The 23,366-nt window shown below is 46.0% G+C and overlaps 1 protein-coding gene across 1 annotated transcript in view; it reads right to left on the bottom strand.

The window, feature by feature from the left end:
- RYR3 (ryanodine receptor 3) overlaps nt 1-23,366 on the bottom strand; it is a 364,573-nt gene that overhangs the window by 185,590 nt on the left and 155,617 nt on the right. Inside the window, exons 22-30 of the mRNA XM_088025080.1 lie at nt 18,395-18,499; nt 16,339-16,442; nt 15,983-16,066; nt 14,168-14,327; nt 12,673-12,820; nt 11,612-11,817; nt 10,850-11,024; nt 2,895-3,103; nt 874-1,049 (exon numbers count right to left, since the gene is read on the bottom strand). Coding sequence (XP_087881206.1) covers nt 874-1,049; nt 2,895-3,103; nt 10,850-11,024; nt 11,612-11,817; nt 12,673-12,820; nt 14,168-14,327; nt 15,983-16,066; nt 16,339-16,442; nt 18,395-18,499 — 1,367 coding nt within the window. The remainder of the gene's footprint in view (nt 1-873; nt 1,050-2,894; nt 3,104-10,849; nt 11,025-11,611; nt 11,818-12,672; nt 12,821-14,167; nt 14,328-15,982; nt 16,067-16,338; nt 16,443-18,394; nt 18,500-23,366) is intronic.

Raw genomic sequence — 23,366 nt, forward strand, 5'->3', positions numbered from 1 at the left:
GGCTGTGTAGAGAATTCCACAACTCTGACAGGCAACCGATCTACCTTTAATGATGATGGCAAGTTTAGAAAACTATTTCCTATACATGAACGGCCCCAATTGCTCTTGGGACGTGGGCATTTGTAATCTGCCACCACAAGCCAAGGCTGTGACTCCCATCCCGTCTCTCAGCCCAGTTGGTAAGTCAGAGCTAGGGGGAGGTAGGGAAGATCGAAATAATGTAGGCAGGGATACCTCTGAATACCCCATCCTGTTCTTTCAAGCAGCTGTACTTGTTAAAAGCCACGTAGAGAGTGAAAGTCTAGAGGAAACCCAGACACGAGAGCTCCAGAGGGGCAGACATACACCGATGATTAGAAATAGACATTAAAGGAAAGAAAGAGAGCAAGGAACGTATGCCCTATTAGGAAAGGAAGAAGTCCTAGTCACTCATAAGTTACACAGCTGCAGGGTTGGACCCTGGCCATAGTTATATAAAGAAGGCACAGTTTGCCTCTAGAGGCTTTTAATTGCACACAAAGGCAACAACAATTGCAGCATCTCATGCACCTATATTCCTTTTGCTCCAGAAACACCGGATATGTAGGCTGCAAGGAGGCTAAGGACCCAGAGAGCTCAAGAAGAGCAGAAATGTTTCCACTAGACGTGACCCTGTTTGGCTTGACTGGTCCCCTAATTACGCCTTGCACCAACACCCACATGCATGTGTATGCACACACATGTGTACACACACATTCTGGTTTCTTTACCTGGCTGAAAGCAGAGGGAGCCCTACCGACTCGTGCTCAGGCAGAGTAAGAAACAGAGAGACAGGAATTCAACTTCAGGGCACACATGAGAAGCATGTCTGAGAGTGGGGGGCCTCGCCCTCACCTTTTCTGGAAAGCGTCGCTGTCCAGACAGGGGCTGTGGCTGAAGGAGGAGTGGCACTCGACGGGCATGCTCAAGCGGCAGTAGATCATGTTGGCATTGCTGTTCTGTGTGCCGAATGTCTTGTGGGTCACCTTGAGGCATGGAGGGCTGTCCATGGTGCCATCGATCCTCACGACCTGGAAACACCAAGGCTCCTTACCTGACACCCCCAAGGGCCTGATCTTGACCTTATCGCTCCTTCCCTCATTGCTATTCCATATGTCATGGCTTTCTGTGAGCTATAAAAGTTGTCCCCAGTGATAACCAAACTGTTACTTTCACTGTTACTTGGATCCTGCTCCACAGAAAATAACAGATCTGCCTCTGGCTGGAGAAATTAGAGATTTCAGAGCACGCCCACTAGGTTTTCTGCAAGATCAAGGGTGGAGAACAGGTGTAACAGAGGGGGTGGTATCTGGATGATGCAGCATAGCATTCTGCCAAAGATGATCTTTCAGGTCAGGGGCAGGTGGCTAAAGGAGAAAATGTTTCCAAAGATTTCCCCTGTCAGTGGGCAAGAGACTATTTAAGGAAAAAGACAGCAGAAAGCCCAAAGCTCCAGGAGAGACATCATGGCTCCCTTCGAGGGATCATCTCCCACCTGGCACATTTCCCAGCCCCACCACAGTCACAGCCTGAGGGTTGAGGGACCTCTGAATACCAGGGAAATTCCCAGTGCCAGCGCATAGCACTGCAAGGGACGGGGCTGGAGGAGGAAAGAGCAAAACTGGGTTTTTAAAACGTGTGTGTGTGGGGGCGGGGGAGGCGGGAGCAGAGGAAGTAAAGTAAGACTTATACTAATAATTTTCTTATGGTCTAAGTATCCCCCTACGTTCTAGAGAACAGTTCCTATCCTGGGGTCTCTGAGTGGGCTTACCCATTTTTGTGTGGTGTGTCTATTTTTCTAACAGGGTCTCCAGATTCCATCAGTTTGTCAAAGGGGTTCCTGACCTCTAAAAGTTTATGAGCCAGCTTTCTAAAGTGCTGATCAGGGGCGCCTGGGTGGCTCAGTCATTAAGCGTCTGCCTTCAGCTCAGGTCATGGTCCCAGAGTCCTGGGATGGAGCCCTGCTTCGGGCTCCCTGCTCCGCGGGAAGCCTGCTTCTCCCTCTCCCACTACCCCTGCTTGTGTTCCCTCTCTTGCTGTGACTCTCTCTGTGTCAAATAAATAAAATCTTTAAAAAAAGTGCTGATCAGGTAAGAATCATATATAAAAGTCTCTACTATTTAAGACTATGGGGAAAAGGAAAGGATTAAGAGTTGGTGCTTGTTGGATTTACACGGGAAGGTGAGTTAAGGGAACTTACCGTCAGGTGAAAGCAAGCCACTACGTCTCATGCTTCAAGGTTGCTGATCTGCCTGACTTTCCATTAGCCATCCCCCCACTCCCTGACCCTCCCATGAATCAAACCATGGCGGGTGCCGGCAAAGAGAGGCAAGCAGATGGAGAACCAGCATCCATATCAGGCTCCTTACAATTTCTGGCTCCTCTGAGCTCCCTTCTACAAGATGAGGGTATCATAGTCAATGGCTACATGTTAGCTTAAAATGCTGGAAGTAATTCTGTAGAAATATATAGGACCTACAAGACACCATGTTATGAGCTTAGAACTAGGTCTGGGACGTATCATCCTGAGTAGAGGTACTGAATTTTTTCAGGAAAACAACATTTAAGGTCTTGGGACACTGTACTCATATGGCCATAACAGTACAGAAACATCTGGAGGAAACACAGTGGCCCTAAGGCCCGGGGACTGATCTGCAAGAATGTCTCTGCACGGTGGGTGCCATTTGCAAGATGCCCTTGAGCTGCCCCAATAAACATGCCCACGATTATGGCTCTGAGGACCAGTGGGGTGGCAGGAGGGAGGCAGCCCGGGCATGGACTTAGATAAGCAGCTGCCTGTTGACAGGAGCATTAGCAGGAGCTTAGTGCCTTGGCCCACCTGCCCTGCCAGGGCCACCCATGAGGTGTAACCTTACCTCTATATGGGGATGATCCTTTGGCACGTTGACAAACGTCGGGAGGCGCTTGCTGAACCACATCGCCACATCACGGTTCATGTTGACAGCAAAAGGCTCAAAGCCCTCTTGGAGGCCGCACATGGTATAAAACTTGAAGGTACTGGCATCCATCCCGAGATTCATGCGGCCGATCTGAGACAGTCCGAGAGAGCAGATGGGCACAAAGCCTGCAGAATGGTGCAAGAGAGCCTGCTTCAGCCTATAGGACCATCGCAGGAAGCTGTGAGCAAGTCAGACCTTGGCTTTCTTCACAGCTCTGAGTCCAGGAGGAAAGATGGGACACCGTCCTTTGGCTGGCACACAGACTCAACAGGAGGTCGCATGGAATCTATGGCTGCCATTGGTGTCTGGGGAAAAGAACTGACTTTGGTTCAACATGATTTGGGGGAGAAACAACCATCCAACTGAGATTATTCTCTGGGTGTAAATACATATCAGCTGGAAGAGTAAAAATCAGTAAGAGGATAAATAAAATTCTTTATCTCTGTTTTCGTTAAAACCGACGTTAGGCCCTGGGAAATTTTAAACGCTGCCAAGAACAAAACAACCCAAGGATCCTAAAGAAGGACTTGGTACAAACAGCCTGTCTCAGCCTCTTCCCCAGTGAAATGGGTGGTCTGAGGGTACTTCCTGTTTTGAGTCTGACTCTGAACACTGACTCTGGGGCTTTACAAAATACTGTTGACAAACTGCCAGGCCCTGAGCCTGCACTGCGCCCCCACGCCCCAAGCAGAAGGTGAGATTTCCCAGCAAGAGCCGTGGGTAGTTCCTCCCTCCCCTCCTGCACTTACGGTCTCTTTCCAAGCTTACGCCTGCATCTCGTCATATTAATAACCTGCCAGGCAGAATATTCCAGAGCAGAAGTTCAAACTGTTTGCAGGATATGTACAAATCATAATTGTGGACTGACACATCAGCAGAGCCGGGCAAGCACTAAGCTTGGTGTAGGGTGGGTGGGCGGGTGTAGGAGGGAGGGTGTAGGAGGGTGTAGGAGGCAGGCATCGCGAGAGCATTTGAAAGGAGAGGAAGGGCTCTGAGGCCAGTGGCTTAAGCATGGGCTGGAGCCCCCACAAAGTCAACTGGTGTCACTCCTAAGATGGGAATGTTTATTTAAGGGGAAATTTAAAGGCTACCTTTGGGAGAATTTATATTCAACAGCAAGCTTTTTTGTCTATAGAAACCAAGGACAAAATCCACTCTTCCTAGAGGTAGTGCTGATATACCATTACCCGAGCCACAAAGTTTCTATGTAGATGAAGCACAGAAGTGAAAAGTAAATCGCTCGGAAGCTAAGTTGGTTGCTTCCAGAAACTGTCAAACTCATTTAGGACACTATTTGATACCAACTGGTATCATTTCAAATAACAGAGCTTTAATGCAATGCTAGCACAATGAGGGTGATGTTTATTCAGAGAGCCTCCGCTCAGAGACACCGAGGACTGACAGTAGCGGGTGGCCTAGCCCTCGGGCAAGTAGATGGACAGCTCAGATAAGCACCCCTTCACGCAACCTCCAGAGCGGTGCTGGGCTTCTGGGAGTTTTGTGCCAGGGACTGTGATAGAGGAAAGGATCTCCTTTCTGCAGACAGGGAGTTTTTATAAGGGACCCTTGGAAATCTGATACTGGTGTGGAATGAGCATTGCTGGTTAGCAACATTTCTTGGGTCCCCACTGGGACAGAGGGCTCTGCAATGCACTACGAGAAGATGTAAAGGAAGGAAACTATCCTGATCCCAAGGCACTTCTACAAACAGGGACAAAAATGGAATAGTGAGGAGTGAATGTTCTGCTGTAAAGCATCGCTACTCCCAAGACTGCATTTTGGCTTCTGCTAAAGGGGCTAACACAACTCAGAACACTGCCACCATAGTAGCTGTAACTTGGAGCCAGGATCACAAAGCAGTGTCGCCCTGATGTGAGCAGAGAAAGGACCTCTTAAGAGCATCGGTCTTCTCCTTTCTTCTTCTCTACTGACTTGGGTGGTGGAATGCACAAGCAGTAGGCACAAAAGCCCGAGTGGGAAGAAGCCGAGATGAGGACTTCTGAATAACTCAAGTCACACCAATAACTTCCTAGTCACAGCCCCCATGGTGACATAAGACACATGCAGAAGGAAAACAGGTAATATATGTGGGAAGCCTTTTTTCTAAGGGACTTGGGCTCCTCTTCATTCCTAAGCTACCAGCAAAGTGGACAGTACTTCATTGAGGACAGAAGTGGAGACCTGAGGAGCTAATGGACCTGACCAAGGTCATGAGAAGGGCAAGTAGCAAAATGGGACAAGATCCCACATACTCTGACTCATAGACCCAGCTGCCAGTCGGTGTGCAAGAGAAGGGGTGAATGTTCCAGGGGATGAATGCCCCAGCTTTAAATAGCAGTCATGTCCCGGGACAGAGGACTGCACTCATTATAGAGTCAAGTGCTATCCCTACAGGACAGGGGCAGGGGAGAGCAGAACAGAGCCTGAGAGGAGGCGGGGCTGCACCAGCTACAGACGGGATAGCTGTGGGGGAAAGACTGTCCAACACTGCCTGGGACCGGGCGGGCACAGCTGGGACAGCTCTGTAAAACAGCTGAAAAGAAGCTAAATCCAAAGCCTGGATCAGAAAAGAGAAAACCAAGAAAGGACCAAGAGCAAAGATAAACCCTCATAAGGTGTCAGCACTTTCTCCCGGGGAAGAATATTTGATACCAAGATATATTGAATCAGCTCGTTCCACCTGGCTGAGAGGATCTAGCTTATGATCTTTCAATTTCTAAAAGTTTTTTTCTTGAGGCATTAAACTTTCATGTAACTTTCCAACTCTGCCTGATAGATAAGGGTGGGGGGGTACAATGATGATAAACCACAACAGCTAATATTTATCAAGTACTTTCTAGGCGTTGGGCACTGGGCTTAGTGCTCTGTAGATTTAGCTCATGATTATGCCCATTTTACAGAATAGGAAACTGAGGCTTAGTAAGCTGGATAGCTTGTTCAAGGTCTGTCACCTGGTAAGCATTTAGAGCCAGCATGTGAAAAAGGCTGCCAGAGAAGCAGTCCAGAGCAAGCAATGGGGACTAAGTCCAGGATGCCTGCTTTCTAATTCTTACCTACAATGACTTGCTTTGTGACCTTTTCTTCACTTTCCCGAAGTGTTATGTCATTGACCAGTTTGCCTCCAGACAAAGCAGCTGGAGACCCACAACCACAAAGCATTGTCAGCCCCTTAGATGAAAAGGGCTACTTCTCAAGGGGCCACATAGCTTCCTGGAGTAAATCTGGATAAAAAGATCATTTGGTAAGGCCACATGACATCAGAGTGAGCAATGACTCTCATAAACAAGGGTTTGCACTTTGCACACAACTCAGTTAACCCCTAGCTTCAAATGAAACTGGAAAAGAGGACAGAAAACCAAAGAGGAAAAGAAATACCCCTCCCTATATGCAGCCTAATAGGTGCAATATGCTGACACTATTTTTAAAGATCCATTTGTTTATTCGAGAGAGAGAAAGAGAGAGAGAGAGAGAGAATGAGCAGGAGGGGCAGAGGGAGAGAGAGAGAGAATCCCAAGCAGACGCCATGCTCAGCATGGAGCTTGATGCAGGGCTCGATCCCACGATACTGAGATTACAACCTGAGCCAAAACCAAGAGTCGGACGCTCAACTGACTGTACCACCCAGGCGGCCCAGTACACTGACATTTTTTGAAGAGGTTTCCGGAGAAAATTTGCAAATGGCATTATCTTGAACCACGACGTGCACAGAGTTCTCTTTCCAGGAGAGGAACGGCAAGAACCCAGGCATTTAAATTCTGCAGAGGACTCCAAGTTCCGCTAAATTTTGTCTCACAAGGCCCCTTGACTAGTTCTGTGATTAGGAAGAGGGAGAGCCGGGGGGCCATCTTTTTCTAATTCAGGAGCTTGGGGGAAAAAAAACCAAAAACACCTCATTCCCTAGAAAATCTAAACCAGGGACCCTTTGTTAATCCATTTCAAGCTGCGGAAAGACATGAGAGCAGCTCATTACTGGTAAAGGAACAACTGAGATCTTGGAGAGCGGTGGTTAGAGGAGTGCCCAGGCCATTGCCCGGGCATTTCTGAGGGTCTCCCTCCAGTAGCACGTGCTCTCCCCATTTTCATTTCTCACTAGGCCTCAGGAAGATGGAGTTCAGGGGCAGCACGGAGGTCGTCAGGAGCCTTGTAGCCAGCACCTGATATGAGGGGCTGCACTGCCTGGCTCCAGCTGCTTTGTGCACCTTAGCACCCATCTGAAGTGAGAATGGTGGGGGACCCTTGGGACCTGTGTGGTTTGCTTGCAGATGGCAGTGACACCTCCTGCAAATGCGTTTCATCTGCCACCTACGGAGGAGCTGCCAGCAGAGCTGGGGGATCTGCAAAGCCCTGACGAGCCCCTGGGAGGAACAGCTCAGAGGCCCCCCCTGCAGACAGCAAAGCTGCAGCGGAGCACTTTGTCTCCCCAGGGAGCGGGGAGCGCCTGGCAGGGAGGCGGCCCGGGAGACTGCAGGAAAGCCGCGCTCCGCCTAACAGGACGTTCAGAATTGTATCTTCCTTTCCTTTTTTTATATTTTATTTATTTGAGAGAGTATGAGAGAGAGAGAGAGAGAGAGAGAGAGAGAGAGAGCGAGCAAGCACATCAGAGGGAGAGGCAGACTCCCCGCTGAGCAGGGAGCTTGAGGCGGGACTCGATCCGGGGACTCCAGGATCATGACCTGAGCCAAAGGCAGCCACTTAACTGAGCCACCCAGATGCCCCATGTATCTTCCTTTCCTTAAATAAAAAAGAAGACTAATAGCAAAAGTTTCACCAGGGAAGCTTCTGAGCTTCCAGATGCTATGAGGTGACAACACAGAGAACTGTGATGGTCCAGGCCAGGGTCTGAGTAGGGAACAATGATTAGGACACTCCTAATGAGGCAGATAAGAGTGTATCAACTATGATGCTGAAAAGGATGGAGATAACAATTTAGAAATAACCCAGGGGAAAAGTCATGCATTGGAATGCCTGTCCCCATCCCTTCCCCCAAAGGACTAGGAACTTCCCACCAGCATCACTTCCACTGGGGGAATGGCCTGAATCCAGGCTGGGACACTGGCAACCAGAACACAAGCCTAGACGAGATTCTGCTTTATGGGGGCTACTGTGCACAAAATGATTTTCAACAGCTGCTTTTCATAACAGCTCAAGGCAAGAATTGCTGCCACTTTCCGCCTTAGGCAGAGAGCAGAGAGTGGCTAGAGGGCTATTCCAGGCCTCTGGGTTATTGTCATCAAAGAATGGCATGTTGACTTCCTTTCAACTGTCCTTCTGCAGACTCCTGAGCCATCACAGAACAGAAAGAGCCTTCCATTTATCTTGTCTCTGTATTATTAAATTGCAGTACAATATTATAGCATAATATGTTAACACAATACGGTACAGTTCTATTATAAAACAGCTCACTAATAATAGACTTTGCTATTCTGAAGGTCAGATCATGTCCCCATACACAAGAGGTCTAGGAGGCATTTCTTTCATTACAACACAGACTGTAATGAAAAGCACAGTTATCATAAAACATCCCTCTTCTTTATAGTATTCTGCTCAAACCCTACAACAGCTCCCATGTCCCAGAGTCAAGTCCAAGGGCGTTTGGCCCAGGTTAGACAACACAAATTTCTTGAGTGAAAAGACTGAGTCTTGGTATTTGAGGCTGTCACCTGCACCTTCTCTATCTTCACGGCTTTGTCTTCCATAAATTCAATGCATAAATCTTCCAGACTCTCGCACCCTTTCCTGCCTTTTCCCGATTCCACATTACTACTCACACTACTCATACACTATTATTCTTACTGTAGTTATACCCCCAGAAGGGAATACCCTGCTTCTTAGGGGTGGACTTCTTAGATTCTTTATTTCACATTTAGTTCCAAGCCCGTATTTCTAGAATTTCCTTTCTGTATTCCTCATTTGCCATTTCTAACATACTACATTGTGTTATGAGTTCTCTTTTCATATTTGTGTGTTATTTATTTTTACAAGAAGAAAAGGAGCCTCTTTGCATTGCTATTGCTTGCCATTTATATATACTTTGGACCACTGTTTCTCATGCCTTAATGTGCAAACCACTGGAGTATGTTGTCAGCAGTTTGGCATGGGGGCCTGAGATCCTGCATTTCTCACACATGGGCTACCCTTTGAGGAACAAGGCTTTGGACTTTACAGAGTTCTCATAATTCTGCACAACAGACAAGATTCTTAGCTCTTCCTTATGTGGGGCCAAAGCCTCATAGGTAAGTAATCTCCCCCTGGTTCGTACACAGTAGAGCCAGGAGAAGGTCCCTGGTCATTGGACTCTTTTTCCCTAGGGAGCTACTTTCCTTGGGGATGAGCCTGATCTTCTAGTTCTTCCTTCTGGCCTCAAGACGAGAGCACTGTGTGTGGTGGGTACTTGGCAGACAGTGGTTTCCCAAGCACAGTGTCAGAAGGGGGCTCTTCTATCCCGCCCTCCTGTCCTACACATTTCATCTGCTGTGCCTCTGAGTGGCACAGAAGTCATTCTTTCTGCTGGTAATGTCTTTCCCACATGTGTCTGAGACCAGGATTCTTTGCAGAAGGCATGAAAGTAGGACCCCATCTGGCTTCAGTTGTCTTGTCTTTCTAGGAAAAGACATTGATTTGCAACCTTTCTATTTCCCCAAATATGTGGCTTGTAGAAAAACCTTAAAAATTCTCTTAGAGTACAGTTAGGTATGGATAATAGGTGTCCATAAAAAGCATGAAAAGGATTTATAAAGTTAAAAATTCTGTCAATAAAGGATATTTATGCTATTATACATACAGTTACACATATTTCTGCTGTTCTTGCTTAGGTAGTTTTCTTTTTTAGCTTGCTAGGTGAAAATGGTTTCTTTTTGTAGAGTTTCAGAAATTTAGAGCTAACAGGAGCCCTAATCCTTTACAGAGTGGGGAGACAAGGTTAAACAAAGTGAACCCAAGATATCACAGGTAGAGAGGGGTAGAGGCATGGTCAGCCGACCCAGAGCAGGCTCTTGCCTTCTCAACGACTCCGCCTCGTCCTCGTCTCTAATGAAGAAGAGAGAGGGCCAGCATCAAGCATAGGGGCATACATACAGTGGGTATTAAGTCATCTCCCTGGAACTTTCTAACTGAGAAGGAAGTTGGAACTTATATGGTCCATCCTCTAATTTTCTGGTATAGATGAAGGAAGTGAAATCCAGAGAGGTCAAGCCAAGACTCTCTAGGAGCCACACAGCCTGTCAGGAGCAAGTCAGCTGAATCACAGTGCAGTGCTCCTTCTCCTATACACGGCCAACCACGTTTGTACATAATGTAGTTATGCGGACAGGAAATGAGAACCGCTCATGGCTCCTCTGTGTAGCTGGAGGCACTGGCCTGACTGCCGTCTATTCAGGGCCATTAATGAGTGCAACTGTGCTTGGGTTTCGCAGCATGTTTGAATTCCAAAACAAATTACATTTCATTCAAGGGAACAATAGCTAAGTCGAACTTTTTTGTCTCAATGGTTCTCATCAAAGCATAAAGTTCAATTACACAAACATGCAGACTGACACTGACTTTTCTATTCTCCCAGGGCCTAAGTCCATACACAATTAACATTTCCTTTGTAATACTGGGAAACCTTAACAGGCCAAGGCACAGAGGGTAGGGAACCCAAGGAGAGCTTCTTAATCTATCTATAAGTTCAGAACTTATATTTATGCTGTACATACCAACTATCACCATTATTTGTCTTGACTCTTCAAAAATGATAGTACACCACCAGAGTTTCAAATATGCAAAGGATGGTTCATCCTAAATAAGGAGGTAGATGAGCTCACCCAGCTCTCCCTGGATTTTCCCTCATTTCACAGAGCTGGAATAGGGGTGGGGGAAGGTGGCAGATTTACCATTCTCAATCTCGTAATCAGCGAAGGCGAGTTCAGAGCCTTTGTTGGTGATCAGCAGCTCCCCATTCAGTGTGAAGATCATCGAAGCATCATCCAGGTTAATCATACAGCCAACCACATCTCCTGGCTGCCACGTACGTCCAAAATACCCGCTGCCCTGATGCCACCGCTGGCCCTAGGAAACAAGACTCCAGGGCTTAAAGGAGTGGAGGTCCTAAAAATCCCCACCCAGCTGAAGAAATGACTCCATGAGCAACTTCTCCTAACTGGTAGTGGTACCTGGTTTCTACAAGGTACTCATCCCTCTACCAGGGACAACTCACATGGAGGAATGACCTAGCTCACAAAACAAATGAAACCGAGTTACACAGGCTCATCAGAAAAGGTAGCCGGAGTCTCCCAATACCCAGCTGGCCATGACAGCAAGCAGAACTCGCTCTGGGACAAAGTGGCAAGATTTCTGCACATACTAGCTGCAGTGTGTTCTGTGACCCTCCTCTGGAATGGAGGCAATGGGCTCAAGTACAAGGGCGGATATGGAGGTTACAGAAAGGACGCGGGCACACAGTCCTCTCCTTTATCAGAGCAAAGAGCAAAATGACCATAGCTAGGTCATGATCACTCGATGATCTAAATTAGCCAGTGGTGGTGGTGACTCACTTTGAAGCCAGAGATCCAGACACTCAGTACTTACAATTTCCAGGGAAATGTTTGGAGCAGAGAAACTTGGACTGGGGACATGCAGACAATATCCAGACTCACCCTGCTGCCTTCGAACACAAAGGCTTGGTCATCAGCGCCCAGCTCAATGTCAGGCCGACAGCCCGGCCTGGCCCAGCCGACGCGCATGTCTCCTCCGGTCACCACCTCAAACTCAAAATACCACTTTCCAGATCTCACTGCATAAGACCGCTCTACCCGGAAAAATCGAATCTTGTCTATGCTGACTTTCTCCACAGCTGGATCAGCTATTGTGAGGAGAGGAGCAGAGGGTGCAGGAGGTAAAGAGAGAACATAGGCCTTTAATAATTAGGTAGCATTCCTCAAAAGAATTTCACAACAACAAAGACTGACAGACGTACCACTACCCAACATGTCATTTTGTTCCTAATAGAATAATCACCATTATCATCATATCATAATCAGAATATAAGCTAACACTCACTGAGTGATTACTTTGTGGTAGATCCTTTAGAAACTATACATAGCAACAATCCTATGAGGTCGGTAATCCTGTCTTCACTTTACAGATGAAAAAATTGAGGCTCAGAAAGGTTTACTTTTCAAGATCAAAGAGCAAATAAGCTGAGCAGAGAGTAAGGATTTGAACCCAGATCTGTCTTATGCCAAATCTATCCTCTTAACTGTCTGTAATACACCCAATTTGCCTATAGTACGCCTTAGGTATGGGATGACATGACATGTTCATCAATTATGGGCTGGTGATTTTAATCAGTGCTAGAATTCAATTTAGAGATGAGACAACCTGGCCCCAAAGTAAGCTGATATTCACGTGTTTGGTAAGTAAGAGAAATAAAGGTTTTGTGACCAAATATCCCAAAAAGATCAGCTAAGCTGTAGGATCACTTATTCCCCATGGGACTGGGTCACAGAAGTGCTCACCATAGAAACTCATCCCAGAGTTTAAACATGGTTCTCCTCCCTCCTCCCCTCACTTGTTAAAATATGCCATTTAGTTTAGTTCTCTTTGGTACCAATATCATTTCTAATAGTACATGTTAGACTTGTTCGAAGTCAGCATTTCTGCAGAAGAGGACCAGTTTAGTCAACCCGGACCAGAATGAACAATCTCAGCTCATTACCCAGTTCTTGGTCCGACGGCTCAATGTTATAGCCATAACCGACAAATGTGCGAACAGCTTCACGAAGGCTGTCCCTATTGGACTTCTTGGTACGCTCATCCAGTAATGCATATGGCACCAGCCGGGGATTTCTTTTGTTCTTCAGATCCTATGTAAGGCCAGAGAAAAGAGGTTCTAAGAAAATACATTTCATCTTTACCAAGAGCTTGTCCCACTTACATAGTCCCAGCCACAATCCTGGCTTCCTCGTATCAGCCTACCAGCTCTTCTTCCCCCAGTGCCTTGATATTTAGCAATATACTCATTTACTACTTCTCTTCAGGACTAAATGAATATAAATGGAAAGGTTTTGCTAATGTTCAAAGCTAGCATTAAAAAGCACATTTTAATAATGTCAGCCTGTGAATAAAGTGAAGTGTCACAAAATTGGTTAGAAACCTCTATTCCCAAGGCAAGGCAGATGGGGATTTATGTAACTATTCCCCTGTGGAAGACCATGCTATGATTTAAACTGTTAGAGTCTCCTCACAACAGTCTCTCCACAGAGAAACAATGTAGAGAAACACTTGTGTTCACAGAGAAACATCAGAAAAGGTGGCAGGGCCACGGGGGGTCCATTTCATTGTAGTAGGCACACATTTGTACGAGTCCCCTCATCCCCACAGCAATGACTGCAGTCCTAAGTCACTATAAACGAGTATGCCCGACACGCTGTTTGTAGCTCCTGTTCCCCCTTTCCATCATGATTTCCATAGCTGTGGTCTTCTTGGTTTCCAGACGTGTGCAGAGCTCTTAGAGGCTCAGGCATGAACAAACATGTGTACACACAACTACCCTTGAACTTTCCTGATAGCAATCCAGGTACTTAAAGAGATGAGGTATTACTTTAAGGAGAGATGGTTTGGCTCTAAACTCCACCTAATTCTTTGCAGTTCTTGGGCTGTCTGCTGTGTAAGCCAAGAACTCTGCCCAGGAGTCCTGGCCCAATGGGCTAAAGTAAGGGGCACAGGCTTCTCGGTGGGCTGGTTTGCCCCTCTCCTTCCCCTCCTTTTCACCTTCAGTGGTAGATACCTGGGACCGTCCCAGAAACACTGCTGACCTATAATGCTGATTTGTGGAAGGCTTACCCTGGCCTTGCAGAGTGGCATGAAAGCTCAGGTCTCCAGGAGGCAAACAGCAAGACGGAATGAGGGAAGATGCAGCCAGTGGGCACATACAAGGGAACATGATCGTAAGTGAACCAGACCAACAAGGGAAAGGTAAGCCTATCCATTTCTGCAAAATTGGAATTACGCCTAGAGTTAATGTCAATGTGACCATTAAAAATTCCATCCAGTCCCCTGATTCTATAAATAACGAGTGTGCTGAGGCACGAGGGATAGAGTGCAAGGGCAGCTTCCATCTTCCAATCTAATACCCACCAAAGCAAAATGGCATTTTGATGGATGACCACATCTTCTAGCTTTTGCAGCAGGCTTGACTCAGCACTTCTCACCTGTTGGATGCCATAGGTCCATCCTTGTTTTATTCTGTCTTTGGCCCAAACGTTATGTGCATTTTCTGCAAGCTTATCCACTAAAATTTCTTGAGGAGGTAACAGCTTCACATCAGACAGATCCAAAGGGGCTGGCCTGTAGCCATTGGACATCATATAGCTACAAGTTAAAAAAAATATATTTTTGGAACAGATCTCTGTGACTCCCCCATTCCAGATCTTAGCACATGGTAAGAACACCATGAAAATAAGGCTACAGTCTCAGGTTCTACCCTTTCGCAGAATGGATAGCTCAGCTCTCTTTCAAGTCCTTAGATGAAGCCCTCATCCACCATCCTTTTTGCCAATGTGTGTCACAGATTCCACAGACTGTTGCAGAAAGTGGATGGTCAGAGCAATTCAGCATCATTTCTAAGAAGCCTACTTGTGTGCCTGACCAAGGAGGGGCACATTCAGTGTGCTGCAGCGTTACGTGCAGCCCCTTCAACTCCCACAACAGCAAAGGTTACAACCAGATTGGCAAGGACAAGACCTTGAGCCAAAAGATTTCTTATAAATCAGTAGAGAATGATTACTCAGTCTCAGAAAGTTAAACCTTTACTTTGGGACTTAAGAAAGAAAATCACGACCTCCAAGGATTTGTGAGCTGGAGTGACCTTCATGGTATGCTGTTCAATCCAGGAAACACAGCCTCAAATGTGTGTAATTTGGCAGGTAATTTGATAGCTCATGTGAAGATGGGAAAAGTCTGAGTATGAGCCCGGGTAGATACACTGCGTGAATGGAGAGGGCCGGGGCACGCTGCGGAGTGACTTGCAGGAATGTAGTTGATGGTAGCTATGTGGAAATGGGAGTCTGGAGGCACCCATGGCCCCGGGGCCACTGAGTGCCCACGTCAGAGTCAGAACCCAAATGTTGCTGACTTGTAGATCAGGGCTCGGTCTACGTAGGAACTGCCGGGCAGCATAAGATGCAGGGGGTGCTACAGGCATTAAATACTGCCCATGATCCACCTTCGTGGGATGCCGGATCCTGGGCAGAGTCAACATGGGCTGACCGTTGAGCACTGACCCCAGCAGCCTGATCAGCAGGCGACCCCTCCAGCTTCTGCCTCGCAGATGTGCCGCTTTCAGCATCTGGAGCTGCCTCTGCGAGTGGCACTTGGCAGCTTGGGAGTGTCACAGGGAAGAAGGGGAAGATAGGCATTTGATTAAAGCTGGTGCCGCTGTGGCTCAGAAGTAATTATGACACCTGTGTGTGCATGGAGGGTGAGCAAGCGAGGGAGCCAGTGCAGGTGCCAGGGAGCCCGCGTCCGAGTGTGTGAGAATGGGTGCCTCTCTGTGATTGTACAGGTGAGAGGGAGAATAGGACACGGGCAGATTGAGGGGCTGAATTCAACCTTGGCAGAGACAACCGTTTCCACAAAGGACTTATCAGGCTGGCCCAATGCCAGAGGAGTGAATCTTTGCTGTGGCTACCAATCACTCTCAAGCCCCTGTGGCCAACTGGTGTTCTTACAGGCCAAAGGCTGTGTACCCCTCTGAGAGCCACATCTCCAGGCTTAGAACTAACAATAGCAATGTAGGTTCTCGCCGAAGGAGCAAAAAGAGGGAAAGCCTGGAAACACTTGTACTTTGGCAGACTTCTGCCTCGAATTTACAGTGCAGTCGATAAACTGGAAGAGGCATCCTCAACGGGTGCTAGCAAGCATATGGGGCCATCACCTGCCTTTGTGCATGGGCCTCCCATCCGCCCAGTTAAAAAATTCAGACTGAAGCATGCAAGTCTTCGATCATTAAAAAAAAAATCACTTACTTTTTGGGCAATTTGACCTTCTTGAGATCCTCCTCAGCAGCTGGATTCACATGAGCAATGTGGCACCCCAGGGCCAGGAGGGTTCTATAATGTAACAGAGGGAGAGGAAAGGGTCTGCTTGATGCAGGGCAGCAAGAACCCTCACCTGCATCTGAGTTGATCAACAACAATGGTGGATGTGTTCCTTACTATGCTAAATCCTCCTGTGGCATGAATAATCACCATTTCCGCTCGTTTATCAGAATGCATCATGTTTTCAAGTTTCAAGGCAAGAGACATACCTTCGCAATATGGTTATAAGGCATTAAATCACCTGCTCACGGTTTAGTCCACATTCAATTCAATTAAACACTTACTTTAAGGTTTCAGTTGACATTTGTAGGTTATAATTCTTCTCAGTTTCAGGCAGCTTTGAAAACTCCACAAGACAGGGGTGTTGTCTTTTATTGTCGTCCCGTATCTAGGTGACAACATAAGGAAAAATATGAGTTTTGACAACAGGCATTGCCCTGGAAAAACAGAAAAGGACATGCTTTGAAAGATGGCCCAGGCAATACATATCAGGCAAGACAAAGACAGTTATTTGCTGATAGTCAAATAGACAATATCCTCTCTAGTCGATGACACACACAGTCCCTGAGTTGCCAGTGGTTTGTGCTCTGTGGATTTATTTTTAATTTTTTTATTTAAATTCAATTAGCCAATATATGGTACATCATTATTTTCAGACGTAGTGTTCAATGATTCATCAGTTGCGTATAACACCTGGTGCTTTTCATATCACGTGCCCTCAATACCCAACCCCCAATTATTCCATCCCCCCACCCACCTCCCTTTCCGCAACCCTCAGTTTCTTTCCCAGAGTCAAGAGTCTCTTGTGGTTTGTCTCCCTCTCTGATTTCTTCCCATTCAGTTTTCTCTCCCTTCCCCTATGATTCTCTGAGCTGTTTCTGATATTCCACATGAGTGAAAACATACGATCCTGTGGGTTTGTTTCTATTCAAGTGTCTGCATTCAGAACATATTCTCGCAGAGAAACAATTTTATACATGGTAGCCATGTGCCTGCCAGTCCCAAATTCATGGAACCAAAATGCCCCCTGCACGGTAGCAGTCTTCAGAACATAAAGGACTACAGAATCTGTCCAATAGACAGCACTGTCCAACAGAAATATAAAGTCAGCCACAAATGTGAAGCACATTTGTAATTTCAAATTTTCGAGTAGCCACATGAGAAGAGCAAAGATAAACAGGTGAAGTTCACCTTAATAATATATTTCATTTAACCCAATATCTAAAAATATTATCATTTTAACAAGCCATTAGTCTAAGAAATCATTTCAGATATTCTGTATTAATTTTTCATAGCAAGTCTTCAAAATCCAGTGCATTTTAGAATTATAGCACATTTCAATTCAGACTAGTCTCATTTCAAGTGCTCCATAGTCGCTTGTGGCTCATGACTCTTAATATTGAACAGTACAGATCTAGACATTAATTAATGCATTCATTCAGCAAACATTTGTCAAGTGTCTCCTACGTGGTAGGTACTGAGTTAGACATTAGGAGTTCAATGGTGAGCTGGGATAGCCCCAGGCCCATAAAGATTACAGTCTAATGGGGTAGAGAGCAGTAATAAAATAATCATAAAAAATATATATAATACTGCAATTGTGAGTAGTTCTCCCAAGGAGAGGTCTGTGGTGTTATAAAAGCATACAGCAGAGAGGTGATCATGTAGAAGGTAGCTCTATCAATATGTAAGTGTTAGAGTGCAGGGACCCTTTCAGTAACGAAGCTGGAATATTCGTAATTTGAGGGTGTCAGGGTCATAGGAAGCTCCACAACTCACTTATTCTTGTGCCTTCATACATGACCTTACACAAATCACAGAACAAAGTCAATTTACATCCTCTTTGAAAAATGCTTTCTAGTGCAAGAGATTCTGTAACCTCCTCTGAGTGTCTGTTAATCTTAGTGATCATCTGAAAACCATATCAAACAAATTCTGATCCAAAACAATGAATCAGCCGGTTTTTTGTTTGTTTGTTTGTTTGTTTTTGCCTCTCATGCAGAGAGGACAGCTTTTTCTGAAGGGGAAAGGAATAATGAGAGTTCTGAAGGAGGTCCTGGGAAATGACTGTGCTCAATATTCCCCTAATAGAGGAAACCCTTTCCGAGTAAGGGAGGCGAACCCCCACTTCTGTCAGTGCAGAGCTGGCCTCCCCAGCACCCTTGACCGCACTCAGACAGACAACCGAGCAAGGCTTAGAGCATCAGCTACACAGGGGGCAGTAAGAAGGAATGAGTTTTGGCTCATGTGGTTCCCTCCCTCATTCGAGTCTTTCAAGAACCCTCCCAGGTAACAAGGCCATCCAGCCCTCTGCCCCAGCCTGGCCACTGGAACACAGACCTTGCCAAAAGTCCAGCCAAGCTCTATTTTATTCATTCCCCAAAGCTCGTGAATGTTTTCAGCCAGTCTGTCTCGGATCTTTTCTAGGTGAGGGGGCAAAATGACCTAAAAGGAAAAGGAACAAGTGTGAAGTCAACAGTACAAGAACTAACCATATTGAAATCCATCATAAAAATGTATGTGGATAACGTGCCACAGTTGAATTCACTACACGTCCCCCAGCAGAGGCTGCTCCCAGAGGTTCCTTTTTCCCCAGAAGAACTATACTGTTGCAACTCACCCTGTTTAACCCAGATGCTTCCAGAGATTCCTTCCTCTCTGGGCTTCCTCTTTGCCCATCCTTTCTCAGTCTTCCTTGTAGATAATTGTGTTCTATGTTCTTCCCATGTGAATGCTTCCCTGGGCCTCCCCTCCCCTCTGTCCATGCTCTCTCCTTGGAAGATCTCACCTAGCCATAGACGGTCACTCTCAAGTCTGTATGTCTCCAGCCACGGTCTCTCCCGAGGTTCAGACCTACAGTTCCAACTGTCCACAAGATTTTCCCACCAAAGCAAACCCAACATGCTATTCAAAACCAAATTCATGTCTTTCCTTCAAGACCTTTTCTCTTCCTGTTTTTCTTCTCTCTTTTCGTTGAATGGCCCACCATTGCTTCAAGCCTGGAAATCAATCCTAGTGTCTTCCCTCTCGGCATGACTTGCCCTCTCCCGCACCGCCATCAAATCAGTCACACAATTGATCATGTTCATTTTTGAAGCATCTTTCTGAAGGCCCCCCTCCTCTCATCTACTAAACCTTTTCTCCTTGGACTATTGGAAGAGCCTCACAGTTGGTCTCCTCAACTGCCCACCGATCTACCCTCCACACTGTGGCCAGAGTGATGAGCCTACAACAACAAAACCACATCACAGCACTCACCTCCTGGGTGTCTCCAAGTGTTCCTTGAACTCCTAAGCCACAAACTAGATGTGTTAACCAAGGACACAGTGTCCTCCTTCAGTTCTTCCACTGTGGTCCTCCCAAACACATTCCCGCCAAACTTCTTGAAATTCTCACCAAAGGTCACACTGTTGCACAGTTCTGTGTCCTTGCACTTGCAAACTTTACCCTTATTAAACCCCCCACAACACACATATGTATGTACACATACACACACACACACACACACACGCACACCCCTCTATGCCACATAGCAGATGACAAGGACACACACAAGGACACTCTCCTAGACCAGGCTCTAGACGGGAACCTCTAGAACCCTAGTTTTCCAGCTAGGCTCTGTCCTTGGGCCTTGTTCTTAAGACCCCAGTTGTAGAAAGGATCCTGCTAAATCAGTTTGGCGAGAATCCACCTCCCTTGATAGCTGATCACCCGTCCCCCTACCTCTGTGTCTGATCAAGTTCCGCCCCCCTACCATCCCCCAGGTGATATCAGATCACTGTGTCCTGCCTTCAGATAGAATCCTGTGAGATCAATTTAGCAAGAATCCATCCTAACCCCCGAGGCTTCTCTTAGTAATTTCCCTTGCACTGACTCTCCCCACCTCCCCAACTTGCTCTCCTTGGCTCTAAATCCCTACTTGTTCTTATCGTACTCAGACCCAAGCCTGGCTCTACACCGGAGTTCCTTTTCCCCTATTTACTTAGCTCCTACGTAAGATCTGTTTTCACTGCTTTAACTGCTGTCCAGCTCTGGTTTTAATCCAAACACCCTCAGTAGCCATCCTTCTCAATTTAGCTCAAATTTAGCTCAACTTCCCTTTGGGAAGTCTTCCCCAATTACCTCCAGGGAGAGTTTCTCTGAGTTTTCCTGGCACTTTGCTTGTATCTCTCCATAGAGGTCACACCCTGGGGGCCCAAGGAGGGGACCCTCCTTTCCTTCCTCCGATTTTTAAAAATTTACTACTACTGTGACTGCAATTATTATTATTATTATTATTATTATTATTCTCATGTTTATCCCTTGGCAACTTTTAAGAAACGGGAGATGAATGGATAAAGATGTGGTCCATATATACAATGGAATATTACTCAGCCATCAGAAAGGATGAAGACCCAACTTTTACATCAACATGGATGGGACTGGAGGAGATTATGCTACGTGAAATAAGTCAAGCAGAGAAAGTCAATCATCATATGGTTTCACTTATTTGTGGAACATAAGGAAGAGCATGGAGGACATGAGGAGAAGGAAGGGAAAAATGAAGGGGGGGGATTGGAAGGAGAGATGAACCATGACAGACTATGGACTCTGAGAAACAAACTGAGGGTTTTAGAGGGGAAGGGGGGTGGGGGATGGGTCAGCCCAGTGATGGGTATTAAGGAGGGCACGTATTGCATGGAGCACTGGGTGTCATATGAAAACAATGAATCGTGGATCACTACATCAAAAACTAGTGATGTATTATATGGTGACATAACATAATAAAAAACATAAAATAAAAAGAAATGGGAGATTTCATATAAAAATCCAGATTTCTAGTTTGTTTTGATCCCTTGGAAGATCACTAACATTGGACTCACACTTTTGCCTAGCAATTATCAGCCGGAGGGCCTGTGCACTTGACCTACTTCATTTCTGCATCACCTGCCTGGTCCCTTGCAATCCTCACTCTATTACAAAGGTTATTAGTGTTTCCACTAATACAAAAATCCTGATTTTTTTTTTTTCTTCTTGAGGGGGTAGCTCTGGGAGAAAAAATTTTTTTAGTAAAAGAATGTGTATCAAGTCAGTGACGTATGTAAGGAGATCATGGAGGAAAACAGCAATAACATATTTAACCTATGTGTATAATCACTATCTGCCTTTCAATGAAAGACATTTAAAAAAATCAACTTAATCTAATCATCAAAGAGTCAAAGTTAATAAATGGCATGACGTTTCAATAAAGAGCAAAATGGGGAAAATTATTAGCGAAGAAATTACAACTATATTTGGGTTTTATTGGTAAACCAAGATAATTTTTAAACTAAGTGCTCCTTAGGTGATCACAGAATGAAAGGGGATTTGCATGTGGGAGGAACCACATGCTTCAAAAAAAGGAGAAAATGTGGAAAAAGGCCGCCACAAGGAACCCCAAATCATAATTTCAGTGACCTCAACTGGTGACCACCTGGGGCAGAGTAACACTGGCTTGCGAACGGCCTTATGGTGTCTGGGGCTGGGCTGCCCGAAGCTGGGCTCCTTCTTCCCAGCGCTCAGCCAGGGGCTGGGGCACTTCAAGCCCTGGGTACTGGCAGTACCTAGGACAGGGCTCCAGTCAGCACTACTTCGCCTGCAAACTGGTTACTGCGCCCCAGGGAGGATGGAGTTGACTCTCTACATACGTAACTTCTCCTTTGACAATAATTTCACAGAATGGTAGATCCTAAAAAATTATAAGGCCTCATTCAAGATAATAAATTGCACCTTTCCGACAAGAACTTGCCTATTATTTGATTCCCTGGGAACATCTCCCTAGTTCCAGGGGCCATACGGATTCAACTACGGGTCTGGACCTGGCTTGCTGATTTATCTGTAATCTTCGATTTTCCAATCTAGTTCTGCATGTGCAGACGCTCTTCCCACTCTTTGCTCAAGCCCCCTTTTCCTCCCTCATCAAATTTCCCCTCATTCTTCTGAGGCCCACTTCTTCCAGCAGGGCCTTTCTTAACACTTGTTTCTGATGATTCAGCGAGGACTGGTGCGAAGAAGCAGGTATCATGCTCACGCTCTCCCCTCTCCCCTCACTTGCGTGCTGGTGGCCTTGTGTCCGTGCGAAAGCTAACCTAGTTCTCCGGCCCTCAAGCTTCATGTGGAGGGTGCCCTGGAACCGGAGGATCCAATTCCCAGGACCATCTCTGGCTCGCCCACTCCTCCCCAGTTTCCTGTCAACCTTCTTAATGCCAACTACTTTCAAGGTGCTACACCAGGCTCTGTGAGGCAGGCAGGGAAATGCTGCTCTTTCCGTTCTAAGCGAGTTCACCATAATGAACTGTGGAAGGTACGAAGCAAATTCAGGAACATGCACGAATAGCTGAATGTGACAGGGTCACGCGAATGTTATGGGGAAGTAACATGCTGGAGACTTTCTATAGGTCAAGAGAGCTATATTCCTACAAACCATTAACCCGATGTGCTTCAGAGACAAGTCTCCTTGTCAGTGATTTTCTCTAATATTTAGAATAGTGACTTGAACAGCACTGGTGTGGAGGAAATACTGGAAACTGTTATTTATGCCCCTTGTCATAAGCATGTGAGTGTGTCTCTTCCAAAACAGACACATTGGAAAGGGAACGAAATGTCCCTTTATCGGCACTTTCCCCTCCGACGTACTACCCCATTTCTTTCAGTTTCGTTTCCAGCTCTCCTCCTACACTCTCCCTCTCCTCTGAGCATCCAGCCATAGGAGAATATTTATCATCATCTGCCCCTACTTTTTAAAAAGTTTTTGTTTAAATCCCAGTTAGCTAACACACCGTGTTGTATCAGTTTCAGGTGTACAATATAGTGATTCAACAATTCTGTACATGGCTCAGTGCTCATCACGGTAAGTGTGCTCTTCATCCCCATCACCTGTTTCCCCCCTCCCCCACCCAGCTCCCTTCTGGTCACCATGGGTTTGTTCTCTACAGTTAAGAGTCTGTTTCCCGGTTTGCCTCTCTTTTTTTCCCCTTTGCTTATTTGTTTTGTTTCTTAAATTCCACATATGAGTGAGATCATATAGTATTTATCATTCTCTGATTTAGTTTGCTTAGCATAATACACTCTAGCTCCATCCATGTTGTTGCAAATGGCAAGATTTCATTCTTCTTTAGGGCTGAATAATAGTCCATTACACACACACACACACACACACCTCTTTATTCATCAATCGATGGACACTTGGGCTGTTTCCATAATTTGGCTATTGTAGATAATGATGCTATGAACATTGGGATGTGTGTATTCCTTTGAATTAGTATATCTGTATTCTTTGGGTAAATACCTAGTA

The sequence above is a fragment of the Eumetopias jubatus genome, unplaced genomic scaffold (assembly GCF_037043125.1).
Source record: "Eumetopias jubatus isolate StellerSeaLion01/CBP00866 unplaced genomic scaffold, mEumJub1_p1.0 scaffold_7, whole genome shotgun sequence".
NCBI lineage: Eukaryota > Metazoa > Chordata > Mammalia > Carnivora > Otariidae > Eumetopias > Eumetopias jubatus.